A 19,295-nucleotide genomic window follows, 5' to 3' on the forward strand; every position below is an offset into this window, starting at 1 on the left:
GTTTTCACCTGACAATAATTCTATTAATTTCAAGTAGATCAAGTATTAAAAATTTTCAAACAAATAATGACAATCAACCACTTTTAACTTTATTTATATCGTTATTAAGACAATAAAATTTTAATACCCAAGCCCACCCATTGTTTGTTTAAAAAAATGGAAGTAGTGATTAACACAGGTCTGTAAAAACATTAATGGATGTGTCAATTATGTCTCAACAGACAATAAAACTAATTTTTCCTTATTTTCAGTTTTTTTGTTAATTAGGCAGTTGGTTACAATTTGTAGTTAAAATTAAAGTTACATCTTTTACATAGAGAAAGGACACTTGTCTATAGCTATTTTATCAAATTACACATGTTACACTGTAACTGTAACTGTCTTGTCTATAAATTCTTTTAAAAGATGAATAAATTAGGGCTTTTAAAAAATCATAAGTAATCTAAAGTAATCATGATTTCAATAAAGAAAAGTAATCTAATGTAATTGATTACATATGAAATAGGGTGTAATTGTAATGTAATCGATTACATATTATTAGCAAAGTAATTGTAATTTAATCGATTACATTTTAAAGTAATCGACCCCATCCCTGATGTTTACACACATGCTTGTGACGCAACTCTGCAAAAAAGTATTTAATTTTACAAAATTTCCCGTTGGATCACTTTCCCCTATTCTTTAACTTATGACAAAGAACGATGTAATGTTTGCTGAATGGAGTTTCAGTAACATAAGAAAATATTTGTTTGTTCCATGCATTATTTGTTAACCAAGTATGGACACAACATTCAAGCTTGATACAGCTCTGAAATTGGATTGTGATTAAATAGTTGACACAACACAGGTTTCTGACACATAATGAATGTGGTCTAAGAACTTAAACTTAAAAACTTTAAATTCTAAATTGATCATTACCTATTATGGTCCAATATCCAAAATCTAAATACATGGTTAGTTTCAGCATATCAAAGAACCCCAAGAATTCATTTTTTGATGAAATCACATAAAGTTCAGTTTTGGACCCTTTAGACCTCAATGTGGACCAATCTGATAACCGGGCCCAAACATCAAAAATCTAAATAGATTGTTAGATTAAGCATATATCAAAGAACCCCATTTATACAATTTTTGTTGAAATCAAACAAAGTTTAATTTTGGACCGCAATTAGGACCAACTTGAAAACTGGGCCTATAATCAAAAATCTAAATACAGGTTTAGATTCAGCATATCAAAGAACCCCATTGAAGTATTCAATTTTTGTTGATATCAAACAAAGTTTAATTTTGGACCACGATTTGGACAAACTTGAAAACTGGGCCCATAATATAAATTATAAGTACATGTAACTTTGTTTAGATTCAGCATATCAAAGAACCCCGAGGATTCAATTTTTGTTGAAATCAAAAAAAGTTTAATTATGGACCAACTTGAAAACAGCCCATAATAAACTAGAGGCTCTTAAGAGCCTGTGTCGCTCACTTTGGTTTATGTGCATATTAAACAAAGGAAACAGATGGATTCATCACAAAATTGTGTTTTGGTGATGGTGATGTGTAACTGTTTGTAGATCATAGTTTACTGATCATTTTTGTTACTTACAATTTTCTCTATCTGTAACGAACTTGGCCCTTTAGTCACAGAGGAAAAAACTTTGTACAAACTTCAAAATTTACCAAATTAATGAAAAATGTTAAAAAATGACTACAAAGGGCAATAACTCCTTAAGGGGTCAACTGACCATTTTGGTAATGTTGACTTATTTGTAGATCTTAATTTGCTGAACATATTGCTGTTTACAATTTATTTCTATCTATAATAGTATTCAAGATGATAACAAAAAACAGCTAAATTTCTTTAAAAATTACCAATTGGGGGACAGCAACCCAACAACAGGTTGTCCTATTCGTCTGAAAATTTCAGGGCAGATAGACCTTGACCTGATAAACAATTTTATCCATATCAGATTTGCTCTAAATGCTTTGGTTTCAAAGATATAAGCCAAATATACATTTTACCCCTGTTTTCTATTTTTAGCCATGGCAGCCATCTTGGTTGGATGGCCAGGTCATCGGACATATTTTTTAAACTAGATACCCCAAAGGATGATTGTGGCCAAGTTTGGTTAAATTTGGCACAGTGATTTCAGAGGAGAAGATTTTTGTAAAAGTTTATGGACACCAGACGACAGACGCCAGACGACGGACGCCAAGTGATGAGAAAAGCTCACTTGACCTTTCAGGTCAGGTGAGCTAAAAAGCAGATAGGCATTTGTAATCAATATTTTTACAAAAAAGAGATTATAGCTAGAGTGGACACGGGTGGGCAGGTGGAAAAAGCAAAATCTGTAGTTCATGATCATACAATAATTGAGAAGCCTGTGGTTTAGTTACTAGTCTTATAATATAAGACTTTGGAGTTCATATCATTTACATTGTACATTCAACGTTTTTTTTATCGAATATTTTTTTTTTTTGGGGGGGGGGGGGGGGGGGGGGGGGGGAGGGGGTTCAACATTGATAATAAAAAAGAAATATTCGATAAAAATGTTGAATGTAAATGATATGAACTCCAAAGTCTTATATTATAAGACTAGAAAACCACAGGCTTGTATGATCATGAACAAGGTGAAAGCCTAGAGCTGACCGAGTGCGAGATCCTCATGGATAATCATCCAGGTTGTTAAACTTTCCTTGCTTTAACTTTAGTTAAATTAAAAAAGAAAATCTTTAAAATGCTATCGAAATGTAATAGTCTGAACACATTTCACCTCTCATTCCACTAAATATTAAATTGCAGTTTAATACACTGTACAAGTGTCACAAAACTTTCCTGACCGCTTTACTTTAATAGAGGGAGAGGGGAAGGAGGGGTCAAGATCCCGAAATCCTGGGCTTAAAAACACGAAATCCCAAGGTCCCGAATTTAAATAAATTTTAATCCCGACATCCTGAAATAGAATTCCCGGATCCCGAAAGGGTCAATCCCGAGCTTTGTAACCTATTATAAAACTTTACGTTGAGTACTGTGTTTTTCGTTCAAGACTACGGCTTTTTAAAACTATTGTTGGGTCAATTCAGGTTTCATTTTAATTAATTTGATATCAACAGAAGTAAAATTGTTACATGTTTATTTGTTTATAATTTTGTTGTGAGGCAGTTTTTCTTTCAGCTGATATCATAAACACGAAATGCCTACTCCTATGCATCTTAAACAAAAAAAAACAGTGTTTTAAAGTCAGGCTGCACAAAGAACAACTCACAGAATGCTGTGATTTCTAACTGGAGTAATTCAGATAATTTCGATGAGGTTTTAAGACAGCACAGGTGTGCTTGTTGGATTCATTATAGACCTCAAAAGGTAGTTTCTCTTTCATATATATGTCCTTTCTGGTATCGGGATCGTTCGCCCTGATTACATGTTCGCCCTAGGTTCGTTCGCACTGAGTTTGTTCGCCCTGATAGTCCGTTCGCCCTGGGTTCGTTCGCCCTATATTCATTAATGATATGTATATATTACATTAATGAACGAAATATATATATATATTGAAATTTATCATATGTATATCTATTAAAAGTTCAATACAGAATATTTGCCAAAATTTTGATTGCTGATAAGGTATCATTTGAAATCTTTGATATCATTGATTGTTATATGAATTGTCTTTGATGGATAATAATGAAAATAACATTTTTCTCAAATAAAATAGTCAGCTTGGATGGGTAAAAACACTGATGACAAGTGATCAATGTGCAGCAGTGTGACTGTGTTTTTGGTATTTGTTTCACTAATAGTAATTCAAATTAGTGCTTTTAAATATTCGTTTAGGAAATAAAGGTGTGCGAAGTACAGTTCGGAATTGATCTTAATTGTTATAACTGTAACTGAATATTTTTATATTGTTAACATATATCAATAAAGTTAAATATAGACTTATTCTTTAGTTGTTTTATGTCAAATACTTTGTAGTCTTTGAATTCACAGAAACTTATCCTCGTAGCAGCAAGACAACAACTTAGTCTTCAGTTGTTTCACATTTTAAAATACAATCACGGGTAGTGCTGAAATTCCGAGAAACTTATTTTCTAATAGCAGTACCACAGGATATACATCATAAATAAATATTCGGTGAATGTAAACTTCAACATATTCAATTACATACAAATAATTTAGTCTTCAGTTGTTTTACATTTAAAAATACAATGTAGTGCTGAAATTCACAGAAACTTAAATTTCCTAGTAACGTAATAACATACAGATACAAACTTAGTCCTCAAGGCAATACCTTGAAGCCACAATATCTTGTAGTCCTGAAATGTACAGAAACTTATAACCTAGTCCTAGTAGCAGCTAGCTATAAACAACATGATACATCGTAAATATTCGGCCAAATTGAAGACTGACTTCAACACATTCAATTATATACACACAACGCAACACTATACTAAAAAATAAAATCAGGGCGAAGGGACTTGAGGCGAACAGAAACTAGGGCGAACCAGAATCAGGGCGGACGGACCCGGATTCATCCTTTCTTGGAGTAAGGGAGATAACTTGCATAACTAACGACGAACGTTTTTACTCCCGTATTCCGTTAAAGGCATGCAATTACGTACACTTTGCCTTAAGGGCATAAGATACAGTTACAGGGGAGGTAATGACCTTGCTAACATAAAATGTTATTTTCGCGACGTCAAACTATGACATATTGGGAAGAGATCCATTTTTTTACTGATTTTTATCATTCAAACTGATTTAATTTGAAAACGAGTGCATGGACCCCTATTTTTCTAAATGACATTTTGTTTCATTTTGCAGGAAGATTGTGTGGACCAAATTTTATAAAACTGTAAATAGTGCATTTTTTTATTTTGATAAATATATACAGCCAAAAAATACGTTTTTTTTTTTCAATTCATGACAATTTGATAAATATGAGTTATTTCTGAATAAAACATGCATAAATTTTTGGGATACTTATAAAATACAAAAATTACAAATTATTTTACAAAAAACAATTTGTGCTTATCTTTAAAAACAAAAAAGTTGTGGCTTTCTTTCGAAAGTGAAAATACGACACAATTCCGAATTTTGAGCAAATATACAAAATTTCGACCTCATTTAACTAAAAAAGTAGCACATGAAGGTATATTTTTTATTACATATTTGATTTAATCAGGGAAGAAATAGGCTTTATGGAAAGTTTCATCAAACTGTAAATACGGGATCAAACTGTATCGTATGCCCTTAAGGGCTGGACAAGTCCGTGTCAAAACAGGTCAGGATCAGCTAAAATTAATGATCAAGATTATATATAATTTGATATTCGAAAAATACTTCAAATACAATTGAGATAATATTACCTATTTCATTAGGGTGTACATTTTGATTTTCGACATCTTCATCTTGTTCTACAGGTCCTACAGTTTGAAACTTCTGAACTGTCAGTGCCATCGTTGTTTACCTATCCGCTTACACAAACTGTCAAGCGCATTCTAGATAATGATCCCGATTACTACACAACCGAATCTATGACAAATCGCCTCACACCTAATCGCCCCACTTTTTCACAAACTCGCCCCACTTTCTAAAAAAACGCCCCACTCTTGTTTATCAACTCAACCCTCTTATGAAAAGGGTAAACTCCCATTGCAAATAGGTTTGATAACATGCCCCCCTTATGAAAATCCCGCTGAAATACGTTCTGTCAACTGGCCCCACTCATGACAAATATATATGTTCCAGACAGTATGAGTATATGGTCCGGACCGTATACGTATACTCGTACGGTCCGACCATACGCGTACGGTTCCGCGGACCGTATGAGTATACGCGTACGGTCCAGCTGATGTTTTGGGATCATATTGGTTAAATTTAAACAAATATTTATCAAAATCATTATTTTTAGTTATACAAATTGATTTTATTACATGTATATGGATGAAATGATTAATTGAACAATTGAAATTAAATATGTGTTTATTTTTATATCCGTGATTCCTATTTTGGTACTCAAGGTGACACTGACTTCCACAAAGAACGTCATATTTTTTTACAGTAACATAATTTGTTCATGCACGTTGCTTTGAATTATTTTTTTTTTTGTAAGTTCCTTAATATTCTAAAACGATTGTCCTCCCACTCTAAGTTTACTTCCGATAACTTCAATTTTAATTAGCAAACTTGGCTTCCATATATGAATTACTGACATGCTAAATACAGGAGATTAACAGATTAAATAAACGTGGTTTTTTAAAATAGTTATAACATTATTTTGTTTTATTTCAATTACTATTGAACTTTTTACATTAATTTGAGATGTAAGCTATGTTGATCTGTCATATACATTTGTATCTGATAAACGTGACCAACTTCTTATATAAGTCAGACCGTACGCGTGTCAACGTATATTTGTTCCACCTAACAGAAGTTCCAGTGGAAACTTTATTATAAACAATGTCATAATACCTGTACCTGTCGGAACAAATATTCTATACTATTTATTCCGTTAGGAACATCTACTGTAATATTTATTCCTGTGGAAATAATATTCAAGAATAGTTTTTCCATTTGGAACTTATATTATGAGATTATGAAGGAACCGCGTACGGTCCGACCGTATGCGTATTTTGAAATACGGTCCAAATACTCATACGGTCTGGAACCTATACAACACTCAGTATAAAAAAGATGCAATCCCGTTGTATATCTTTGTCCCTGCCCAAGTCAATACCTTTGAAAACCTAAGTGAAGTGCTATAAAATTAAATTGCTGTTAAAAACTCTGTTTTTGCAATAAAGTTATATATAAATGTTAATCACGCATCAATTGTATGATTATGATACAATTAACAGCGGGTTTCTTTTCAATTGTTATACAAATAAGACCCCCCCTCAAATAACTAAGCTTACAAGTATAAAGTTATTCTCCAATAATGATACGAAAATGTATATTCTCAATTTTATGTTTGATGTGTTTGAGCTCTTGAGTTCTTTCTGTTTTGATGGTCCTCGGAGTTCGGTGTTTTTGTTATTTTATTTTTGCAACAAAAATAGTGTCAGTCACTTTGTTTCCATGCACCATATCGTTTAAGTAATCCGGAAATTACAATAGACAGTTGTCACAATTTTATTGCGGGACGATCAATCTACCCGCGACATAGACAAATAAACAATTTGCACATTACGGTTACACTTAGGAGATAACTGTATTGTATTTTAAGCTCCGACGGCATCAATTGGGGATTTGATGGTCGCAAATTAAGTTTACTGGCGACGCGTTAGCGGAGACAGTATACGGGTATTTGCGACCATCAAATCCCCAATTGATGCCGTCGGAGCTTAAAATACAATATTGTTATCTCCATTCTAATGAAACTGACAGAAAACAAAGTTAAAACATGTATTTATAATCTGTCGTATGCCGTCTGCGCTTGCGCGTACGTCCCATAGCATCAATTGTCAATACTCTAGTTCAGGGAAACAATGCGCATGTGCAAGATCGATTTTGATTTTGCGTTATCGAATAATTAGATACGAGATTTGATAAACTGGGGGCATTATCAGTTTATTGACTTATCAGATCGGCATCGTTTTTACTGTAGTAAGATTAATGCATACTTTATTTTCACATGCTATGGCAAACGAAAATATATACAACATATGACAAACAAAAATCAGCAGAGAACAGAAGTTACAGAGTATACAATAATATTATGACATTACATGTGATCTATTTTTTCAAGTGGCTGCATTTCACGGAATAAATGCATAGTTTTACTGTCAGAGATTTAGAATAAATTATCTAACTTGTGCCGATTTCATTTGGCCAAGAATAGTAGAATAAATATAAAATTCTATACGCACAGATCTATACGTAGGACATGATAAAACAAAATGATATTCGTCCTCAAAAACATTCATATTGCAACATAGACAAATTATATTTTCTCTTTGAGTATTCAGATAACGACCAACATCAACATTTAATCTAAGTGTGCCGCTACACAATTTTGTTAATATAGATACATTACAATGAAAATCTAAGTATCTTTCAAAACCAAATACTACTTTATATCGTTTATAAATACAAAGTTTGTTACAATCTTCTAAAACTGAAGATTCCACTGACATATTAAAACAGACTATTTTGACCGTTATGTTAATTAATCTTAATTACAAAAGGAACGGTTTGATATATATGTCACCTAACTTTGAGTGTTACCTTCGGTTACCTTCACGCAAAAATGGACAGATTCATGCTGTGATGTTCACTTAGCAGATCGTCTGTATATTCAAGAAGGTACGGGTGCTATTTCATTACCATATCTGAGGAACTGATCTTAGGTCATAAAAATAAAAGTCAATCAACACCTAGGCTATATGGTATCATAAAGTTTTACCTTAAACTATAAATCTCACCAGGCGACAGTTAGAGACAATTAATATACCCTTAATAATCGTAATCATGTTCTGACCGTTAGATACCATTAAAATATATGTTCAAAATGCTAGCCCTGATTGCATGCGTGTATTTACATAAATTTTTTGTGCTTAATTCAAATGCATCGGATATTGACAATTTTTTAAAGGAGGGGGATCTGGGTCGTTCAGCATTTTATTTTGATCTATTGTGAAGCATACATAATATTGTATACAGAATATCTAGTTAATTTCAATGAGATTTATTAAGATCTTAAACAGAAAAAAAAATCTTTATATTTTTTTGTTGTATCTTCAGAAAGTAAATTTTCACACACATATATATATATAGTTTGGCATTTGGTTACAAACTTTTAATGAACAGTTCTGTCGTATATTTATTTTTGTGTCAGAAAATTTACGTTAGTAGGTAGAAAAATGATACTAAATGAGATTTTTTTTGCTATACTACAATTACTATAGAAAAAAGGACCCCCCCCCCTCCTATAGACAAAAAGAAAACAAGTATTGTCGTCTTGTCGAAAGCAAGGAGGTCTTTAAGATTTATGAGTGAAATGGCTGCCTACTTGGATCTTTTGACATACATCCTTCTTTTTGACAAGATTCGCGAAAGCGATATTTAGCGATGATAGGTTCCGTTGTCAGCATTCACGCCGACTTATTCAGCATGTAGGTTCTGTCTGTGGTCAAAGTTTTGTTTTACATCAAAATCGTTGTCAAACATAATGGAATTTCGGGAAATTGGGAGCTTCTTTATGTCCAAAATACAGTATCCAGGGCAAAATTTTGCAAATATTTATTTTCATTTTTCCGTACTTTACTACTAGATGGACTTCGTTTTTCCTGAACAGTTAATTTCATGTTTTGTCTGAGGTTAAAGATTTTCGTGCAGTCATCAATAACCGTTTTGTTTAATCGTCGAGTTGCAAGTTAAATGCATATCCATGCAGGTCAAGATCATGGCATAATAATGATATATGAATGTTGAAACTATTTTGTTCTACATTGCGATGGACTTTCACTCGTTTGATCAAAATGCAACAGTCAGAGTAAAGACATTGTATATATCTTATAAGTGAGTGCGGCTTTTTTGCTAAGATTTTAATTCCATATGACGATTTGTAGCTGTTTGATTTTATGGGAACTTATTTTATTATGATTTGAACAAGGAACGTATATATACTGTACCAAGGTTCAACGGTCAGATTATTTATACAATATTGAAAACGGCATAACATTTATGAATCCATGATGTTTATTTTTTATTGAATACATCGCATAATACCATTCATTACGACTATGTGTTATGACCAGAAACAACTTTTCAAAATGCTCCGTCTTACATGACAATCATATGGTTTAGGTTGTTTATCTATATTCTCCCGAAAAAAAGCTAAAGAGAATAAATTATGTAGTGTCACCATTGTATGATATACTGTTTTGGCAATTAATGCCATTACGCCAGCATGTTTCTGGAAATTATTCTCAATCGACAAAAAATTATATTTCTGCACATAAACTTCTTCAAAGTTCTTAACAGCTTCCAGGGACTTGAAGGACCTCGTTCCTTCTTTATCAAACATTTCGTTTTGGCTATTTTCAAGCAGTAATTTCAAATTTCTTTTCCAATTTTCTCCCGTAATTTTTAAACACTATGTACCAAAAATTTTCAAAATATTATTTATTTTACTTTATTACACATAAACATAAACAAACAAAAAACAGATGACACTCATCGATTTCACAGGTAAACGGGAAAGCGGCAGGCTTCTTAATAAACGCCTATTAAACACCGAATATTGATGTGTACCATATATGACTTTGCCCCCAGTTCATCCAAATCTCGCATATTCTCGCATGAATTTTAATTAAACGCTTGACCCACTCAGAATTCTAGGTCGTGAACAAGCTTTCCCTGAACTAGAGTATTGATGCCATGTAAATAAGTGACGTTATCCAATCAAAATGAACGTTACAAACGTTGTTGCATTAGAATGCACAAGTTTTTGACTGAAAATACAAAACAAAACTGCTTATTTGGGCCCTTTTTTGGCCCTTATTCCTAAATGTTCAGGGATATAAACCCCAAATTGACACCAAGCCTTCCTTCATTATATGGAACCTAGTTTAGGAATAAGGGGCCAAAAACAGGTCCCAAAATAAGCATTTTTCTTTGCACAATAACTTTAGTATAAGTTAATAGAAATCTATGAAATTTTAACACAAGGTTTATAACCACAAAGGAAGGTTTGGATTGGTTTTGGGAGTTCTGGTCCCAACGAATTAGGGCCAAAAGGGGCCAAAATTAAACTTTGTTTAATTTCATCAAAAATTGAACTATTGAGGTTCTTTGATATACCGAATCTAACCGTGTATTTAGATTCTTAATTTTTGGTCCCGTTTTCAAATTGATCTACATTAAGGTCCAAAGGGTCCAAAATTAAACTTAGTTTGATTTAAACATAATTTAAAAGCAGTGCAACGTTGGTAATTTGAAACTCATTTTAATGGCTCACCTAAACTGCTCTTAAATTATGTATATTGGAAATTTGCCAAAAACTTTAGTTTAATGAACTTCATTGGAAATTTGCCAATATAAAATGTTGCATTGGAGTTATCTTTCTTTGTCCAGAATAGTAGTCAAATCAACTTAAATCATGACTGTATGACATTTTATATTTTATGATGTTTCTAAATGAGTAGTTATTGTTGAAAACTCCGTTAGAAATTTGAATTGAGATCATTTTTGGAATAAGGAAAAGGGGGAGGAAAAAACATTGGTTTCTTATTTCAGATTTCAGAAATGAAAAAGAAAATTTCTTCAAATATCAAAGGATAAATATTCAACAGCATAGTGAATTCCTCAAAAGCAAAAAAAAACATTTTAAGTTCATAAGACCACATTCATTCTGTGTCAGAAACCTTTGCTGTGTCAACTATTTAATCACAATCCAAATTCAGAGCTGTCTCAAGCTGTCTCAAGCTTGAATGTTGTGTCCATACTTGCACCAACTGTTCAGAGTTCGACCTCTGCGGTCGTATAAAGCTGCGCCCTGCGGAGCACTGGTTATTAATTTTTTGATACGACCGCGTCGTATAATGGTATCATGTCGTCGTCGTTGTCTGCGTCGTCCGAAGACGCATTTAGTTTTCGGACAATTACTTTAGATTTATACCACAAGTTTCAATAACATGAAGGGATGGTTAGTAATGACTTTGGGGGGTTATGACTCAAAATGTTTAGGAATCAGGGGTTAAAAAAGGCCAAATTAGGGGGAAAGGTGGGAAGCTAGGTTTTTCTGGTCAAAGGACAATTAAGACAATTTAAAAGCAGTGTAAGGGAGGTAATTCAAAAACAGTTAACATACAATGTTTGGTATGTTCGGATTGACCTCCCTTAAACTACTTGTAAATAATGTATAAAGAAATGTCAGGTTTTGGACTTATTGCCAGAAAAAGGGAGTAGTTTTCAATTTTTTTTCCAAATTTTTAAAAAGTTTGAAGAAGAAATCTTTAATTGCACAATATTGCATAATAGATTTGTAAGATCTTGAAATTTGTTTTGAGTCAGAAACTCATATTATGTCAAGAATTTGATCACAAATTCAAATTCAGAGCTGTATTAAGCTTTAATGTTGTGTCCATACTTGCCCCAACTGTTTAGGGTTCGACCTCTGCGGTCGTATAAAGCTGCACCCTGCGGAGCACCTGGTTCCTCTTTTTTTTAGCCTGTGACTTCCAACATAAGTAGGCAAGACACTGGGTTCCGGAACCCTTACGAATGTTTTTATTGTAATTGCAATAGCAAATATTCTGATTTGTTTTTCTGTTTTAAGTTTTAAACAAAGTATATTCCTTAATGCATTGTCATTTATTATTTTGTAACTGTTTTTAATTTTTGCTGGGTTGGGCGAAGACCAAAACCGGTTATACAATGGTGAAGTTGAGTTGGCACAGGAAAGTGGGTACCAATTCATGTAGTCAACTCCTCCTATAGTCTCGACAACTCAGATCCCTGAAACTTAACAGGCAGATTTAATATATGTTGAAGTTATTATGGTGGCCGGATGCGGCCATTTCGCGTTTTCGCGTTTTCGCGTTTTCTCCTTTCACTTTGCAAACGCGAAATCGAGAAATCGGGAAATCGGGAAATCGAGAAATCGAGAAAGCGAAATCGCGAAATTGAGAAATCAGGAAATCGGGAAATCGAGAAAGCAAAAACGCGAAAACGCGAAAGCGAAAACGGGAAATGAAATAGATTTCTCGATTTCGTGTTTTCGCTTTCCCGATTTCTCGATGATTTCTCGATTACCCGATTTCTCGATTTCTCGATTTCGCTTTCTCGATTTCTCGATTTCTCGATTTCTCGATATAAAAGAGGGACAAAAGATACCAGAGGGACAGTCAAACTCATAAATCGATAAGCAACACGAACTCCACAAAAAACTAGGTCTGATACAGTACTTGCAACCTTAGGCGTTACTGTTTGACGTGAACTTGACTGATCGGTGAATGATCGGTGACGAATGTTTGACTGATCGATGAGTGATCGGTGACCCATAGGATCCGTCACATAAGTCAAATAATCTATGTGAGAGTTACCCTGACAACTGTCACCGATCAATCAATAAATAAATATGTGCACGGATCGGACGGATACGTATATATTTAAAATTCTTATGTAAACCGAACTCGACAGAGTTTACAATCGATGAACGCGGACCTCTACGAAGACACCTTAATTTACACGTTAATTTGTATAAAATTAGTTGCAATAAAAAAGTGAAAATAGTATAACAGAATAAGACGTTTAGAGCGTTAAATTGTTTGTGTTGATTAATAGTTTTGTATTATTAGTTACATAGTGTGCTAGTGACCTAATACGGTATATATTGGGTCAGTAAATTCCATATGGGGTGAGAGCGAAGCTCGAATCCCCATATGGAATTTACTGACCCCATATATACCGTATTACGTCACTAGCACACTATGTAACGAATTTATCTTACCGACTATCTTAACATGTGAAATTAAGACTAGTGATTCTCAAAACGAGCAAGTCTTCAATACTGTTAGCGCTAAGAAAATACTTCCATTGATCCTACAAAAACAGATGCCAACAATAACGACTTGTAAGGTTTAAATGTGTTTTATGAATTTGTTTCAATCTTAATCATCAATTTCTTCGTCTGTTGGAACTTTTAAGATTTTTTCTCAGTACCGTTTTGTTTTTTACAAAGGGACATAACACCATTACTAACCGTGTATGAAATAAGCCCCGCCCCTTCTTACCTAATAAGGAATATAAAGGGACGTAACTCCACTACTAACCGTGTATGAGATAAGCCCCGCCTCCCTACTAACCTAATATTAAATATACACGGTTTGCACGCGGACGCTTTTAACCAATCATATTCCTGGAAATGTATAGGAGGTAAGATAATAAATATTGTTAACATCAGAGACATAATTGTATTATATGACTCTGTTAACATAAACTTCTTCCTACGAACATGGTTATTATTGACCGCCATTTGATTTTTTATAGTTTCGAATAGGTTTTTTTCTTCATGAAATTAAAAGAATATCAAAGAAATGTTATTAAAATTTTGTTTGCATTGTTTAGCAGTACCAAAATAAATCTTTTTTTTTATCAAAAATGATACTATTTTATTTGAAATCAGTTATTTTTACCATCCAGAGACAAGTATGCTTATTAGAATTGAGATGTAATGAGAATTAAAATACTTAAACTTTTATTTTTGTGGAATAAGAATGCAGTTATTGATTTATTTTGATACAAATTATTAACCGTGATATGATTTCAGTACTTTTTGTACATTTCATGATTGGCTGTTCTTCATAAAATATGCTTACTTTAAGGAAAAAGATATAAAAAATTTGTACGTGTTGCCTAAAATACAAATATTTCTTCATTTTACTGAAAATTATTGACCGCCATTGGAATTTTGTACTTTTTATAGTTTAGAATAGTATTTTTTACATAAAATTAAAAAAATGTTTGAGAAATCATACTAATATTTTATTCGCATTGTTTAAAATAACCAAAATTATTCTTCTTTTTATTAAAAATGATACTATTTTATTTGAAATTAGTTATTTTTACCATCTTGAGACATTTCTTCCAATCAGAATGAAGATATAATGAAAATTAAACTACTTAAACTTTTATTTTTGTCGAATAAGAATGCAGTTATTGATTTATTTTGATACAAATTATTAACCGTCATATGATCTCAGTACTTTTTGTACATTTCATGATTGGCTGTTCTTCATTTATAAAATATGCTTACTTTAAGGAAAAAGATATTAAATTTTTGTACGCGTTGCCTGAAATGCAAATATTTCTTCATTTTACTCAAAATTATTGGCCGCCATTGGCATTTTGAACTTTTTATAGTTTAGAATAGGTTTTTTTCATAAAATTAAAAAAATGTCAGAGAAATCATACTAAAATTTTATTCGCATTGTTTAAAATAAACAAAATTATTCTTCTTTTTATTAAAAATGATACTATTTTATTTGAAATTAGTAATTTTTACCATCCTGAGACAAGTCTTCTAATTAGAATTGAGATATAATGAGACTTAAACTACTTAAACTTTTATTTTTGTTGAATAAGAATGCAGTTTTTGATTTATTTTGATACAAATTATTAGCCGTCATATGATTTCAGTACTTTTTGTACATTTCATGATTGGCTGTTCTTCATAAAATATGCTTACTTTAAGGAAAAAGATATTAAATTTTTGTACGCGTTGCCTGAAATGCAAATATTTCTTCATTTTACTCAAAATTATTGGCCGCCATTGGCATTTTGAACTTTTTATAGTTTAGAATAGTTTTTTTTCATAAAATTAAAAAAATGTCAGAGAAATCATACTAAAATTTTATTCGCATTGTTTAAAATAAACAAAATTATTCTTCTTTTTATTAAAAATGATACTATTTTATTTGAAATTAGTAATTTTTACCATCCTGAGACAAGTCTTCTAATTAGAATTGAGATATAATGAGACTTAAACTACTTAAACTTTTATTTTTGTTGAATAAGAATGCAGTTTTTGATTTATTTTGATACAAATTATTAACAGTCATATGATTTCAGTACTTTTTGTACATTTCATGATTGGCTGTTCTTCATAAAATATGCTTACTTTAAGGAAAAAGATATTAAATTTTTTGTATGCGTTGCCTAAAATGCAAATATTTCTTCATTTTACTGAAAATTATTGACCGCCATTGGAATTTTGTACTTTTTATAGTTAAGAATAGTGTTTTTTTCATAAAATTAAAAAAAATGTCGGAAATCATACTAAAATTTTATTCGCATTGTTTAAAATAACCAAAATTATTCTTCTTTTTATTAAAAATGATACTATTTTATTTGTTTAAAATTATTCATATTTCTTGTTAAAAGAACAGCATTTATTTTTGTAATTTGTTATTTTAAAGGCGTCGATTGTGACAGGAATATAGAAAGTCCGTGATTATGATAAGTTTTTTTGAAAGAATTTTATGATGATAAGTATACAAAAATTTAAAAAATAAAAAAAAATAGACTACATTTTTCAATAACTGATCCTTTCATTTTGTTTTTCCCCGAGTATGTTTGTAAAATAATAAAATCAAAATCGCGATGTAGACACCGTTTTAGAACTCGCCGGGTTTGAAAATATATAACCTTAATAAAACGAAAAAAGACCATTTTTTAATGATGATTTCTTAATTTAATTTTTTTCTGTACATTTCTTTTCATTTCAATTCATAAAACTTTGCTAAATAATTAATAAACAAAATGTATCATTGAACGTTCGATTTTCACGAGTTGCCATTTTAATTAAATTAAACGAAACTAAGATTCCGTAATTTGTATTAGTTTATCATGTGACTTATTGAGGTCGATCGGTACTAAATAATTTGTCCGATCAGTCCGATCAGTCTATTACTTTTACTATAAGTCTGACGGATTGCTGACGTGAGTTTGACGCGAACTTGACTGATCGATGACGGCTGATTGATCGCTGAAATAGTAACGCCTAAGGTTGCAAGTACTGTATCTGATGCTCCGGAAGGGTAAGCAGATCCTGCTCCACATGTGGCACCCGTCGTGTTGCTTATGTGATAACAAATCCGGTAAATAGTCTAATTCGTTAGGTCACATTCATGAAAGGGAAGGTGATTGTACTTACGACGTAAGAAACATATCCGATATCATTTGTGAAACGGTTATACCATAACGGTCAACCAACTCGTGATGGCGTCCGTATTCTTTTAAAAAAATTTCGGAATTTGATTACCTCCCTAACACTGCATTTAAATTGTCTAAATTGTCCTTTAACCAGAAAAAAAACCTTGTTTCCCCCCTTTTTGTCCCTAATTGCTTAATGATTAGATCCATTACCCCCTATAACCATCCCTTTGTAGTATGGAAACTTGTGGTATAATTTCAGAGAGATTTATACACTTGAACACAAGTTATTGACTGAAAATACAAAACTGCTTATTTGGACCCCTTTTTAGCTCACCTGGCCCAAAGGGCCAAGTGAGCTTTTCACATAACTTTGCGTTCGTCGTCCGTCGTCCGTCGTCGTTAACTTTTACAAAAATCTTCTCCTCTGAAACTACTGGGCCAATTAGGGGTAAAATGCAGTTTTTGGCTTATAACTCAAAAATCAAAGCATTTAGAGCATTTCTGACATTGGGTAAATTGTTCATCAGGTCAAGATCTATCTGCCCTGAATTTTTAAGATCAATCGGACAACCCGTTGTTGGGTTGCTGCCCCTGAATTGGTAATTTTAAGGAAATTTTGCTGTTTTTGGTTATTATCTTGAATATTATTATAGATAGAGATAAACTGTAAACAGCAATAATGTTCAGCAAAGTAAGATTTACAAATAAGTCAACATGACCAAAATTGTCAATTGACCCCTTAAGGAGTTATTGCCCTTTGTAGTCAATTGTTAACAATTTTCATAAATTTTTGTTAATTTTTGTAAATGTTTAGGAAATATTTTCCACTGTAATTACTGGTCCAAGTTCATTATAGATAGAGATAATTGTGCAACAAGAATGTTCAGTAAAGAAAGATCTACAAACACATCAACCTCACAAAAACACCATTTTGTCATGAATTTATCTGTGTCCATTGATAATATGCACATAGACCAAGGTGAGCGACACAGGCTCTTGAGAGCCTCTAGTTTGGCCCCTCACTAATTGAAACCCCCCATCGAGCAAGAACTCCAAAACTCAATTCCAGCCTTTCCTTTGTAGTAAGAAACCTTGAAGTATAATTTCAGAGAGATCCATACAATCTAGGTACCAGCAGGACCTTAGGAATATAAACCAATTTCAACAACACCATACATACTTTTATTGTTAAGCCAATTGTTGGTAATATCTATTTGACGTGGCACGGTACTTATACATCCCGTCAGTATGGTATTGTGCTATGGTAAAAAAAATCGTGTCTTTCGGTTGTGCTATTCAATGTGCTAAGTCGATATGCCTATTTGTTTTTCTTAAAAGAATTTAATAGTGTTTGCTAAGAACGTTGCATTTTGAACAAAACATATATACGAAAACCAGAATTCGAGTAATTTTCTGGAAATTTACGATTTTTTCATCATTGAACAGTTAGTGTGAAACTTTTAAAAATACATTTTTACAAGCTTTGTTAAGTAAATTTTATAAAAAAAAAAAAAAAAAAAATTTTAAAAAAAGAACCAAACATTCAAAAATTCCGTCTTGCGCTTATGTTTACATAAGAAAATGTCTGTATCAAGCCAGGACTATGACAGTTGTTGTCCATTCGTTTGGTGTGTTTTATCTTTTGATTTTTCAATTTGATTATGGACTTTCCGTTTTGAATTTTCCTCAAAGTTTAGTATTTTTGTGATTTTACTTTCGGTTGTATATTATTTCCCGTAATTTCGGAGTTTTATATACACACCAAAAATTTACATTCTGCTGTGTGCTTCGAAAAAAAGCTAAAGATATTTAGCGTTCCATGACGCTTAAAGATGTCAGACCAAATCCTTATCTGTTCAACAAAATTTGCAAGTTTCCCAGCTTTCTAAATATTTCACTTAATAGAAAGAAACCAGGTATATATGTTACAGGGAATTTGTAAAATCAGTGATTTTGTAAAATCAGTAATTTTGTAAAATCACTGGACTAAAAATCAGTGATTTTGTAAAATCACTAAAAGTTTCAGTGGTTGTGTAAAATCCCTGATTACAATTAAGTATAACTTGCTATTTGAAATGTGTTTTTTTTTAATATATGTATTTTTTTCTTTAATGACAGCAAATAACCTTAATTTCCGTTTTTATATTTGATTTTAAAATTTTCACATAATTGGTTTTATCTTATTCAGTAATTACAGAAAAAACTATAATAAACAATATCTTTCTTTCAAACAAGGAAGTGTAGGTGCTTGTTTTGTAAATACAGAAAAACTATAATAAACAGTAACTTTCTTTCAAACAAGGAAGTGTTGGAGCTTGTGTTGTCTTCTTTCTGAAGCTCATTGACAACATGTTCCAAAATTTCATCATATTTTCCGCGGTTCTATATTTTGCACTTTAATTTTCCCTCAATTATTTGAAATAACTTTTGTGTGTGTATGTTTGCTCTTAATTTAAAGACATCTGTGCCTGAGCCATCCATCCCCTTTTAGCAGACATTAACTTGAATGGCCCATTGTTCTACAGTATGTCAGTTGTATAGTGCATGAAAACTGCTAACTTAATATTAAAATAAAGTTTTCTCGTTTGAAATGTTTTACATAGTCTTATCGGGGCCTTTTATAGCTGACTAGGCCGTA

General features: G+C 32.1%; 1 protein-coding gene across 1 annotated transcript in view; it reads right to left on the minus strand.

The window, feature by feature from the left end:
• The window catches only part of LOC139484919 (kelch domain-containing protein 10-like), a 154,228-nt gene extending 148,708 nt beyond the window's left edge, over positions 1–5,520 (minus strand). The window contains exon 1 of the mRNA XM_071268971.1: positions 5,365–5,520. Coding sequence (XP_071125072.1) covers positions 5,365–5,455 — 91 coding nt within the window. The 5' untranslated portion in view covers positions 5,456–5,520. The remainder of the gene's footprint in view (positions 1–5,364) is intronic.
• Positions 5,521–19,295: the final 13,775 nt, after the last annotated feature.

This window comes from Mytilus edulis, chromosome 1 (genome assembly GCF_963676685.1).
Source record: "Mytilus edulis chromosome 1, xbMytEdul2.2, whole genome shotgun sequence".
In the NCBI taxonomy this organism is placed as follows: domain Eukaryota; kingdom Metazoa; phylum Mollusca; class Bivalvia; order Mytilida; family Mytilidae; genus Mytilus; species Mytilus edulis.